Source organism: Podarcis filfolensis, assembly GCF_964270895.1.
Source record: "Podarcis filfolensis genome assembly, chromosome: 6".
NCBI lineage: Eukaryota > Metazoa > Chordata > Lepidosauria > Squamata > Lacertidae > Podarcis > Podarcis filfolensis.
The window spans coordinates 68,116,416-68,129,152 of record NC_139609.1 but is presented as its reverse complement, the minus strand read 5'-3'; the positions used below and the strand labels follow the sequence as shown (position 1 = coordinate 68,129,152).

The window sequence follows — 12,737 nt, the reverse complement described above, 5'->3', positions numbered from 1 at the left end:
GGACAGAGCAAAAGGCAGCTTGTCAGTACCTTGGACAGCTCACAGTGGCCAGTGCCGCTAGCTAAGATTCAGAGGCATGCCCCAAACCCAGGAAAACTAGCTGGTCTGAACCAGCCCAACTCCCTTCAATGAGTTCTCTGTCAATGTTTTTCAGACTTTGCCGATCTTCCTGTAGCATAAGAGACCTGCACGAGTCTTTTCCTTTCCACAAATGCCAGTACTTACTACTTCTCCCTGAGGAAGGCCTACCTGATTGCTTTGCTTGGTATGTGGTATAATCTTCTCTTTCCTTACAGGGTGATGACAAGACTTTTCGGCGAACTCCCTCCTGGCGAAAGCGCTTCCGCCCCCGAGACTTTCACAGCATCAGCATGCTCAGCGGATCAGCAGAGACGCTCCCAGCAGGGTTCCGAGTGACCTCCTTGGTGCCCCTTCCACCTCCTTCAGCACCACCGAAAAAAATGCCACCAGAAGGTAAGGTCCAGCTTTGCTCTTGTTCATGAGAGATGAATAAGACAGTTAGTTTCAAACCGCTAAGTGTTTGGATGCTGCATGGTGTGTGATCTTTGATGATAAGAAGCCCAACACTCTGTTTTCCTGAATAAGATTGTCACTACTAATTGGACTTCTAACATGGTTTGCCTGCCCAGACTACATATGGACCTTACTTTTGGTTCATGAACTCCCTGCATCTGATGCTGGTATCAGAGAGTTTAGATAGGCACAGAAAGTTCTGAGAACAGTTGATGTCCCATTTGATCTTGCCAAGATTACCCCTTTCTGAATCCCATGCAGGGGATTTGCTGAGTTGCTTTAGCCCAGGGATGAAGGTATGAAAAGATAAATGAGAAAGCTATTTTGTATATTTTGATGAGTTTCTAATCAGTCTGGAAGAAAGGACCTTTCAAGGATCTGACCTTGCAAATCGGGTATGTTGTTCTGTGGTGTCCAGCTGATGTGAATTTACACCCTCACATAATAGAACAACTCCTTTCCCTCCAGTTCTGCTCCATGAATAGCTCCCTTGGTTGCTTTAGACTCCTGTCTATTTAGTCATTCAGTGGTCTGACATTTTATTTCTTATTGAGCTCTGAAGCCATATACCTCTGATGCTAGGCAGCTGCACTTTCATGCCTTTTAAAAAGCATTAGTTAGTACTTTTTAACTGACTAAACTTGCTTAATTGACTTTAATTGCTCCTGACCTTTGTAATAAGCCAAGCTAGGCAGTCAGGCAACAGGGAACCAAGAGTTTAATGGTGTGCTTTGCATGAGAGCTCTGATCTCACTAATTGCATGCTTTTTATGTGTTGTTGCTAAATGGTTTGCAGTTGGTGCATCTGGGTCCCAAAGGCTGGAGACATCCACAGTTCGCACATATTCCTGCTGAGATTCAGTTTCCAATGGGACCATTGGCCCAGGGCCCAGGTAAGTGTAGAAATTAGGGTAGAGCAGCTATATTCTCAGTAGTCTAGAGAACTTCCAGAAACTAATGAAATAAACCAGAAATCAATTTCTCTGTCGTCAGGCTTCTAAACACAATTTTTGTTGTCTGCCTTAATTCACTTGCAGGGAAGTTTCCTGTATCACCAGTTCAGCTTTTTGTGCTATATGTGTGAGAGTCAGTATCATGACAAAAGAAGTTGCACAGGAGATTGTGTTGTATTCCCATGTTTGAACTTCAGCACCCCAGTGGCCTCACAATTTCTCTAGCCCATGTCAGACCAGAGGACCCAGCACAGTTGTTATATATCTGATGGGTGCCAGATTTATTCATTCAACAACCCTAGTCTCAACAACAACAAACATGGGCTTCAACACTTTAGCTCTGTCTTGGTGTTTGCAGGAGCAGTTGTTAGCACAGCAATATCTAGCATGTGTTATAGGTGATTTCTCAATGCACACCAAACATCCAGTACTGCTTCAGTGGCCTCTCTTTGTAGGGCAATAAGGCACAGGCACATTTTTCTTCAGAGATATTGCAATCCAACATTTAAATAATAGAAAGCAAAGACAAGTGGACAAAGCCATGGAGCCCATAAAATAAGCCAACATCCATGAAGAAAGAGAGGAGAGACACCAAGAAGCTTAAATCTAGCTTGATTTCAGATTAAACCTCTGAATTACTAAAACAACTAAGTTATAGCAATTTTATCTAACTCCTTTTTCCCGATTTGTTTATATAGTTGATACTTATTTAAGGTCAGTGCAGAGCTCAGTTCAGGAAGAGAATAATCATCTAAAACATATTGACAAGCTGTTTTCCAGAGTTGGTTATCACCCAGTTCTATATAGCACAGTGCAGGAAAGAACTTAATTGCCATAGTAGCTGTTCTTTTATTATACTTGATTGAGTGCAGTTCACTCTTGGCTTAATTGTTGGCCACCCGGGTTCTCTACGAAGAAGAACTGCTGATATTCCTGATGGTAGAGGGTTTAGCTTCTGAAAAAAATATTGTGCACAGTTTCTTAAACTTTAACGGAGTTCACACATTACTTTTAGATGTGTTTGATTCAGCAGAGAACCATATATTGTTGGGCTATGATCTGGAAAACCTGTCTGTAATTCTGTGCTCAGCTCTGAAGCTCTCTGAATGACTTTGGGGAAGTCACTCTCCCTCAAGCTAATCTGCCTTACAGGTTTACTGTGAAGTTAAAATGTCGTTCTGAGTTTCTTGGAAGAAAGGAAGAATAGGATTATAACATGAATATTTGGTAGAAACTGATAGTACATGACAAAACATCTTGGATCTTGCCTAGCAGATGCACCTACCTACCTACCTAACCAGGGACAAGCAACCTGTGGCTCTGTCAGTATTAAACCCAAATTGCCATCAGCTCCAGCCAACATGGCAAGTGGTCAGGGATAATGAGAGTTGGCATGCTCTGGTCCATGAGGTCACAAAGAGTCAGACACGACTAAACGACTAAACAACAACAACAACAATCCAACACTATTTATACACAAATTGCCTACATATGAATTTTAGGTCAATATATTCAGCCCGACTATCAAGCTGTTATTCCAACAGAAGCTTCATTTTGATGAAACTGCTACCCTTTTATAAAGCTGTCCTCCAAGACTGGTTTAATAGTTACGGTGTTTGTAGGCAGGGCCCATTTACTGGCAGAGAAATTGCTACAGTTGAGCCATTTGGATACTTTCTCCTTCAGATTATTATAGAAGCTGTTTCCTGCCTAGTAGGAAACTTTCTAGTCTAGTTGCATGCTGTAAGCTCAATAACCAAGAAATTCCGGTGACTGAAGTGTCGGCAAAATCTTAATGGATCATACTAACAAAGAGGAGGAGGAAGGAGGAATGTGCTGAATAGGGGCTGGAGAGGCATCTATAGAAATGAAGGGGACAGCTGTTGGATAAAGATAGCAAAGTTTATCCCTTTCTCCCCAAGGCAACATCAGCACTGACACTTCCAGTGACAAGAACAGACTTGGCCATGTTCATTGTGGGTCTCACAGTCAAAATCCATGGATCAGCCATGACTGTGCTTGTGTCTAGCTTCTGCTATTTCTATGCTGATCCGTGTGGACTCTAAATCTGTGCTAAAGGCTGGTGAATAGCAGTTTGCCAGCATCAGGATTCTGAGGATTCTTGAGCAAGGCAGCTTCAGTGGGATCTCCTAACCTGGCAGAGGTGGGGTGTGCAAACTGCGGATTCTCTCAACCTTTCTCTGACCCTCTTAGGTACTCCATGCAAACAGGTGCTTGGAGCATTGGGCCTTGTTGTACCTGTTGGGGCTTTGTTGAATGCCTAATCTTTCACTCGGTCCCTAGTGAATAGTCGTAGGAGGAGCACAGGCACAGAGCAGATTTTCCATAGCATCACATCCTTCATGTTTAATGTAGACATTGTACCCTTTTGTTTTGCAGCACATTCCCACTACTTGTATGGTTATACACTGGCTGCTTTCCGAGATTAGGCCAGAGACCAGACTGTGCCTGCTCCTTGGCTCCAAAGAACAGAAGCTACAGGCCAACCATTTTAGGCCACATGGCCAAAAGAAGATTCTTCCTCCTGCTTGTACACAACCCCTGATCTCCTGTTTGGTGTCCTTAAACCCCAATTATATCTGTGGCTTCCCATTTATCTCCCCCGTTCCCTTGGCTTTAGACATGCTCTCACTGAGAAAGAGAACAGACATCTCTCTCCCCACTGTGTGTGATGCAGTGATCTTGATGTAGGTCTGGTAAGACATGGAAGCACCTTAATAGTGGTCTGCAGCAGTCCCTGCACCATTATCTGCCTGTGTTTCATTTTGCCAATATGCCTGAGAGCAGCAGTAGCTGCTTGTTCCCACCGTACAGCTCGGACCCAATAAGACAATCGCTAAGGAGACAAAGGCAATGATGAGACTATGGGAGACCCAGCTCTGAACTCTCCCACAAACGCAGCAGCAGGCATTTCTGCTGGGACTGCCCACCATGCCACAGGCAACAAGGAACATCTGCCAATGGGCAGTATTGTTCCTCTGATGTAAAAGGGCCAGGGCTGAAAGCAGGGCATGGAGGTGCTTGGTGAGAAGGAGAGAGTAGCTACCAAACAAGTTTGTATGTCTTCCAGGTCCCTTTGTCATGTATGAAATGAAATCTGACGCTGGGAGTTCAAGTGATGTCCTCAGATCTCTGTTGGGTAAACAGTAAATGCTCTTATCTTTCCCTGTAGACAAACAGAAAATCTCCCCTTTCTTCTCTTTGCATTTACAGATAGCCTGTGATCCAAAAAGGTTCCTAGCTGTTTCTTCCTTCTAGGGTAGGATCCGTTTGTCTCCTCATGCTGCCTTTTGCCTAGTGTGGCCCTCTTATTACTGACGTGGTATTTCTTGGTGGCTGGAATGCCCTATACTCATACCGTGCTGTTTGGAAGTGCAATATCCAAGAGACTGTACAGTTGCAATGTCTTTTTGGTGTACGACTTGCCTAATACAGTATTAAATATTTTTTTAATTTAAAGAGTAAGTGATCCCTTTATATCAACAACCTCTTTCTTTTGTCATATTATTGGTACTGCATGGATTCCAAACCCTGCAAAAAAAGTCAGGAATGGGTGTATGTGTGTTCCAATAAATCTGATTTTAAAGCAAGGCTCGGTGGATTCATAATTCTCTTCTGCATTAAAGCGGATTCTCTGGGCACGATGTTTGTGGTAACTGGTGGCATGTGAGCCATATCTGGCCTGATAATGATGATGCTTAATTGGCCCACTAGTTGACTGAACACTTCCTATGGGTTGATGGAACATTTTAGCACCATCTTACATCCTTATGGCTGGGTAGGATGAGAAGTAAGGAAAAGCCCAAAGCCACCCACCTTTTCACTGTAGTCTCCTTACTTCAATAAGGCATGCCAGTCAGAAGCTTTTAGACCCAGTCATCTAGGAGTCCCTTAGCAGCCCAGGGAGTGAAGATGTAATGATGCTATTCTTTTGGCATCTGCATCAGGGGTGTTTCAAGGGCCTGTGTGCACAAAACATTTTGGGGCCTTGGATGCACCGATTCCTTTTTTGGGATTTCACAAGGCGCACATCCTTTGTGCTGATCTTACGTATGTAGATCCCGTAGCAGTACACATAACAGACATGGGCAGTTGACCCCTAGACATCCAATAGCTGAAGCACATTTAAATACAGGGATACACTCAAAAAAAGATTTACTTGAGGAATGTGTATGAGTTACAGGGCTCCCATGCACTTCTGATTGGCTACTGCGGAAAATAGAATGCTGTACTAGGTGGGTCTTTGAGTATAGCTCTTAATTTTATAATTCATGCAGAGAAACAAATGATAGGCTTATTTGAGGGTCGGCAATTTTGCTGGGGTTTTTTTACACTGGGTTTTGATGGATCTAATCATATCCAGTACAGAGATATGAGATAATTATCAGTTATAACACAGGTTGAATGGCAAAGTATCAAGAAATGAAATAGGATCACAGAGGGTGATTCTTTTTTTGGTAGACACACAGAGCCACCCCAAAATCCAATCAATACTTTCTCGCATAGAACCAGGGTATGCCTGAGCATTTATGCTGTTGCAAGAGGTAACACTGGAAATTGTGGCTGGACTTCCCTCCTTTTGCAGGGATCAGCTTTTATGTCCCTGGAAGTTCTTAAGAGTTCCATTTTATGAATGTAGAGGAACAAAATAATTCAGAATGGTTGCTGGAAAAAGGGAAATTTCATGGCTATGTTCTCCTGCTGCTGTCTGTCCAGGTACAGTAAACCTTGAGCAGTTTGTCACAGGGTCCATGACAGTAACTAATACTTGGTGTTAGCTGGGTGTCTGACACTTGGGATATATGTGTACTGCCCCTTTGGTACGGCACAGCATATTTTGCTTTGTTCTGATGGAATGAATGAGGGCAGGCATCAACTATAGTAAGAAGGGGGCAAAGACCACAGAGTTATATTGAAGATGACATATTGCCCAATGCATTTCAGTTACTTTGATTCAAGACTTCCATAGAAAACCAAAACTCTTCCATACAATCTCAAAAGAAATTCAAACAAAAAAATCCTTTATTTTTTTTAAAAAAAGAAATCCCACAATAAGTTAGCAAAAATACAAAAAAATGGCAACTTCACACAGTAGAAAAGACTTCAGAGGCAGCATTTTATATGGCTTCTGGGCCTGGAAATTGCAGACTGCCAAAAGAAGTTGGTCAGACAGTATTTTTAAAGTAAAATAAAAAAATACACACTTGCACACACCCACATTTCTTTAGAAAAAAGACCATTGGCCCCCAAAAGAAACAAAACTTCTACAAAAACGGAAGAATGAATAAAGGCCACACTGGAATCCTTCCTTTACACAGGAGTGTAATTTCTCACACACTTAGTGTTCCCAGTAATACATCAGAATGCTTTGACCAGTCAACTCCAGCCCAATTTCCAGAGGAAATGAGATCCATAAGCTTATCAGTAAAGCCATGATACCCTTCCTTTCTGGAAAGCAAGCAGACTATGAAAATTACTAGGCCCCTCTCTCATTAGCTTGCTTCTGACTGGGGGAAAGCAGAAGAAAAAAGAACCACTTTTCAAGTGTATGGAATTGGATAAGTGGCTTCAGTGGTTAAAGTCTATGACTTTGGCATGGGAAATTAAAAAAATAAAAATCCAGTGTTAGTTGGGAAGGAGGACTTTCCCCCCTTTGGAACATCATCCAGTGTTAGTGAGGAGAGCAGAGAAACTTCTCTTAATTGTAAAGTCCTAGTATCATGTTTCTTCTACCCTACAATCTGCGGGTAATGACTTTGGGGTTTTTTTGAATAAAGAAAGACTGAGATGGACATCACTGTCTGGATCCTCAGTTCTGAGCCCTCTCCTCTTGGAACGCAACGGCCACATCCTCCACAGCAATACTGTCCACAATCGAAGACAGCGAGTGAAGATTGTGGTCTTCGGAAGAATCATCACTCAGCAAATGATCTGCGGAGAACAAGAGAGTGACCTTAAGCAGGTGGCTTTCTCTGAGAATTTGGTTGCTGCTGAACAAGGGTAGAGGGAATCCTAGGTGGGGGGAAATAAAGGCTCAGACTATTTGTGGAATGTAGCTTAGTGCTGTGTATGCCTCTCTCTGTCTGAAGGACGTGTTCTCTCCCCCCTACTCCACCCCACAACCTTCATACTAAATTTAATGATACTCGATTGCAGGCTAAAGCACACCAACCCCATTTTTTGTACAACTCAGCATCCATTGCACCTGCAAGAAAGGATTCTGTTCCAGTTCATTTGAATTTCCTCTGGTTTCTAATTACAGAGGAAACTCTATTCATTTGTACAATGGCAGGAATTTAAGAAGCAGTGTTATTAAACATGGTTATTAAAAATTTGCATTTTAAGTTAAAATGTTTTTAATTTGAATACAAGGTACAGCAGATCCTCTGCCCTTGATGACATTCCACTGCATGGTTACAAAAATGAATCCTGGGACTTTTGGTTTGGGCTATTGCTCTGGTTTTTTAATTTCCTGTTGCACTTTAGCAATGCTGTCGTACAACTGTATCGATACTTTTGCAGAACTTTTTATCCCATCAAACTGTTGGTAGACACCTTTGAAAGTCCATCAGAATGATATGGTATATTTTAATATGGAACAGACAGGTTCCAAAAAAATATATGCTCTATCAGGAGACAAATGGAGTCAAGCCCATCAGCTAGTCTCTTCCTAATCAAATGGTCTCTCAATTCTGATTTTTTAAAATCAAAGCTGATTCAGATCAGAGGGAGAAAGAGACATCTTGATAGACCAATGGATTTTTATATTGGATGTCAACTGCTTATGGAAAAACAATGGTTTAATGATCAACCAACATTTTGGGATGCCTGTGCTTAGAAACCCAGAAGCTTCATGACTGTGCATGGCTTTCCTGCCTCTAGGACCTTGGAAGCAGGCAGCAGGAACATGCCTAGAGAGGTGGAGGGGAGAGAGCAGAAAAGCCTGGAAGGGGCTCTTGAGAGTGATGGTGCTGGCTGATGGCAGGGTGGACCCTCCAAAGAGGAATTGGTCATTGGATAAGGCTTCCTGCTTACCTCCAGGGTGAGTGCTAAAGTCTAGCTGGGTGCTCCATTCAGGGCTGCATGAGGTGCTGCTGGATCCATGGTCACTAGTCACCTGAAATGGGAAGATGGAGGCTGTTAGGTTTGGTTACATTTAAGGATCTCCATTAGTAATGTGCCCTTGCATTTGTTCCTTCACTAACTCTCAAAAGTTATTTTTGTCCTTTTAGCATCCTGTATGGAATTTATTTGTTATTTTGCCAGGAATGGTCTCTCAGCTGTCTGACTGAAAATACTGACAAAGTCCTAAAGGCAGTGAAATGGCATTGTATACAGGATCCCCCTGGAATTTAGATTGGGGTGTGTGCATGAGCTTATTGTTTTTGTTTGTGTGTGTGAGAGAGATGGTGATTCAGTTTATAGCATGTGATACTGGTGTTCCCACTGTTCTTTTTGCTTTGTGTCTGCATAATTAAAGAAGTGCCATAAATGTGTGTGTGTGTGGGGGGGAGTCCTGTAAGCTGAATTCCGAGCCAGTAGTACAGTAACCTATCCTCACTCAATGGCAATGTGTGTACAGCCATGCTGTGTGCATGTGAGTGGGGGGGCAGGTGGGTAGCATGCAGCTGTTCATTACTCTCAGTCTGGATGAGCATTCCAGAGCCGGCTTTGTGCTATATGGGAGTATGCAGCCTACAAAAAGTAAAGACTCCTGAAATGATAAGGTAGCTGGAAAGAAGATGGGGTAACCATGCTGCTCTTTGACCTTAAAAATAAAGGAAACTACTGCTCGTGGATGAGTGTTTAATTTAGTCCAGCAGAGCCAGAGGGCAAGTTTTGCAAAGTGAGGCAGATATGAAAGGGGGAGTTCTGTTGATTTTCACAAAATATCCCCCACAATAATCAAGTTATGCCTGGCCACCACATTCTTTGTGTTGCAGTAAGGAGGATACATTTGCATGTGTGGAAAATTTTCCAGGTATGAAACATAAGGAATCCTTCAGGGCCAGTAAACAGAAGTGCAGCTATCCTCTGTTTGCAACTAATTAACAGCTGGGAATTTCCTGGGCTAAAAAGTGACCATGCAAATAGTTTTCTTATTCTTAAAGACAATGTAGAGGAAATGGGAGTTTCCTATTTAAAAAGGAAGACTTCACCCTGCTTTTTAAATAGAACTGTTAGATGTTGCAAAATACCTCAAAAATTCTCTAGTGCTGTTCCTCCCATACCCTTTTTGAAATTGATCAACAGACATCAAAACACTTGTTGCTGTTCAACACAATGGAAGGGGAAGATCAGTATAAGCTGCAACCAGCCCTGAAGTTTACAGTTTTGGTTTCAGACAGCAGCTAGTGTGAAACAGCTTTCAGAAGACAGGAAGAACAATTGCTTTCACACATTTCTTTCTTTTATCAACAGCTGTCTTCCTGATTTCTGTATTATTATTTTTTAAGTGCAGACATAGCAAAAATAAAAAATGTAAACCATAAAGTGTCACAGCCTGGAAAGTACAGTGCAGCTCCAAATGAATAATAGTATTAACTCATGCAAAGATCACATTTACAAATAATAAAGCTGTAAAAATAAAAATATTCTCCACCTGTGCATTCCATCATTATTGATGTTTACATGTCAATGTGAAGAAAACCACAAAACAAAATTTGTAGCAAGATCTAGATCCTGAAAAGGATGCCCTGAAAGGTGGAGCTAAGCAAGTCCCTCTGCTACAGGGAAGCTTCAGAAGAGAAACTCAGTAATGTTTCTAAAGCATTTGTTCACCTTTTAAACACCTCTTCTGTCCCCTTTGGACTGTAGGTCCAGGTTTGCACCCAAATGCCCTTGTGCATCTTTAAATGGAGACCCAGTAACCCATCTGAACTCAACAGGTGTCCAGCTATCAAAGCTCCCCCCCCCCCGCCATACTTTCTCATTGGCACATATGCTAGAACTCGCTTCTGAATTGTAATCTGTTGAATAAAGTCCTGTATGCTGGTCACTTTGGTTACAAGGAGTGTGCCAGTCATGGTTCTGCTCTTTATTCCCATCTTCTATGTAGACAATAAAGGGAACATCCTGTTGGTATCAAAAGCATCTAATGCACTTTAAGTGTATTTCAAAATTGATCCAGCTTTGACTACCACAGTTCTATTGCAGCCTTTTAAATAGCTGAATGGTACTTAATGGTAAGTGGGAGGTAGCAAAGTAGCCACAACTGCACTTTTGGAGGAACGCAACGAAGAAATATAATATATTCCTGCAGGTTATTCACTAGCACTGCATGCTGAGAACATGAAGGCTGTAACTCAACCAATGTTAGATGGCAACATAATGCTAAAATAACTCTTTCCCCCACTGTGATAAATTGACTGGGGGGGGGGTGGAATCTCCAGTCCATGCTGACTTTTCTGCATCAATTCTCAGGCTGGCTTTACAGTTGCCTTAGGCTGCATAAATGGTGAGAACCAGTGCAATTTTTCTAAGAAAAGGGGTTCCAGAACTCGCAACAAACACCTCCTTTGTTCTCTTTATAATGGCAATAGTGCCCACCTGAGAGGTGCTGGAACTGAATTCCGGTGAAAAAAACCCTTCGTGAGAACACGTAAGGAAACATGATGCATGCTATTCCCTGCGAAGATACAGCTAACACAAAATATATGTATTCTGTGCAAGATAGGTATGGTGTAGGAGCCAATGACTGAAACCAGAAAAGCTGCCATTCACTGCCAACTTAGAAATTAGGAACATCTTGTTGGGTGCTGTTGTGGAAGGGCCATCGTTCAGTTCTGCTTTGCATGCAGAAGGTCCCCAGGTTTTCTCGGTAGGGATGGAGATGCCCCCTGCATGAAATGCTGACTGTCAGTGTAGACAATACTGAGCTAAATGGATAATTTATCTGACTTGGTATAACTCCTATATTCCTATGTCCATGGGCCAAAATAGTCATTCAGTAAGAGCGACCAGTAGAGTAGTCATTTGGCTCCTACAGTCGGACGGTGGTGTGGATGCTCTTGATGGCGACCGCTCGCTCGTACCCTTCCCCTGGCACTTACCACCGCTTGGGTGCTGGAGTTGCAGTAGCGCAGTTCTCGCTGGTCCCTCTCCTGCTGATTGAGAGTGCTGAGCAGAGCTTGCAAGCGCTCAATGTACTGGATGGCGCTGCGCAAGATCTCCACCTTGGGAAGCCGCTGGTTGGGGTTCAATAAAGTGCTCCGCTTCAGAGCTTCAAAGGCCTCGTTGACTTTCTTCAGCCGACGCTTCTCCCTCAGGGTGGCAGCCCGGCGTCTGTCGATGGAGACGCTTTTCCTCTTGCAGACTTTGCACGCCCAGGGCAGACACTGGCCGGGACTGTGGTCCGGCAGGGATGAGGCCTTCTCCTCTAAGCCAGCCCTGACTTCGGGGCACAGGGTCATGGCTGCTCGGTCTTGGTAGGCCGTCTGCTCGTAGCCGTGCAAGCGAGGGCTCAGGTAGTTTTCCCCGTCGTAAAACCTCTGGTCTGCAAAAAAGTAAGGGTTGGTCTCGAGGAGTTCCATGGTGAGCGTCTGGCAAGGCAGAGCCTGCGTCAGGGAGTGAAACTCTGGCTCCTCGCACCAACTGCTTGGTGGCATTTAAACCCCGTGCGGGCATTAAATCATGGAGATAAATATAGCAAACCTCCAGGAAACCTGAGCTTGCCCTAAGCTGCTGCTTCGCATCAAAACTTGTCCATCTGATTTCATGTACTCTCCCTGTGGGGATTAGTCTGTTGGTTGGGGTAGTGCTGTGTGGCTGAAGGGGGTGGGGAGCTGGCATGTGCTCCAGAGAAGCCCAGCCGCCTCTCAAACAACGGCCCCATTGGATTTATTTTCACTTGCTCTCCTACAATGATCTTGATGATCAGTCGGCTCCCTGAGCTGGCAGCTCTGCACAGCATTCCTGCCTCATCTGCTGCTTTCAATTACTGCTCCCTGCCAGTCCCAAGGCCTCTTGGCCCTCCTGAACAGCAGCAACACAGGGACAGGCACAAAGGCAGCTCCAAAGCTGCTCCTGAGCTGAAGAGCCACTTGCCTGCCAAACACTTCTGCTTCTGCCTTGGCTCAGGTGGCATCATTAGCATTGCACCACCTGTTTATGAATAGAAACCATGTGTCCTTAACACAGCGGTGTGAGAGGCTGAAAGCCAACAGGTGAAGTCCCTTTCTTAACGCTTCTGGAGAAGTTGGTTTTCTGTCTCGCAGGTAACTGTGAGGG

At 43.6% G+C, this 12,737-nt stretch overlaps 2 protein-coding genes across 12 annotated transcripts in view; one reads left to right on the top strand and one right to left on the bottom strand.

The window, feature by feature from the left end:
* The window catches only part of PPFIA4 (PTPRF interacting protein alpha 4), a 108,674-nt gene extending 103,576 nt beyond the window's left edge, over positions 1–5,098 (top strand). For 7 of the 11 annotated variants that reach the window (XM_083617323.1, XM_083617321.1, XM_083617318.1 and 4 more), the window contains 3 exons: positions 297–474; positions 1,331–1,427; positions 3,888–5,098. In XM_083617323.1, coding sequence (XP_083473449.1) covers positions 297–474; positions 1,331–1,389 — 237 coding nt within the window. In that variant the 3' untranslated portion in view covers positions 1,390–1,427; positions 3,888–5,098. The remainder of the gene's footprint in view (positions 1–296; positions 475–1,330; positions 1,428–3,887) is intronic. The other 4 variants (XM_083617312.1, XM_083617319.1, XM_083617317.1 and 1 more) reach the window with 1 other exon arrangement.
* Positions 5,099–6,512: 1,414 nt separating this feature from the next.
* On the bottom strand, positions 6,513–12,115 carry MYOG (myogenin; the record flags this gene model as incomplete). Its single annotated transcript, XM_083617104.1, has 3 exons — positions 6,513–7,439; positions 8,544–8,625; positions 11,561–12,115. 3 exons carry the CDS (start codon positions 12,113–12,115, stop codon positions 7,318–7,320), a joined length of 759 nt encoding a protein of 252 aa, XP_083473230.1. The 3' UTR covers positions 6,513–7,317.
* Positions 12,116–12,737: the final 622 nt, after the last annotated feature.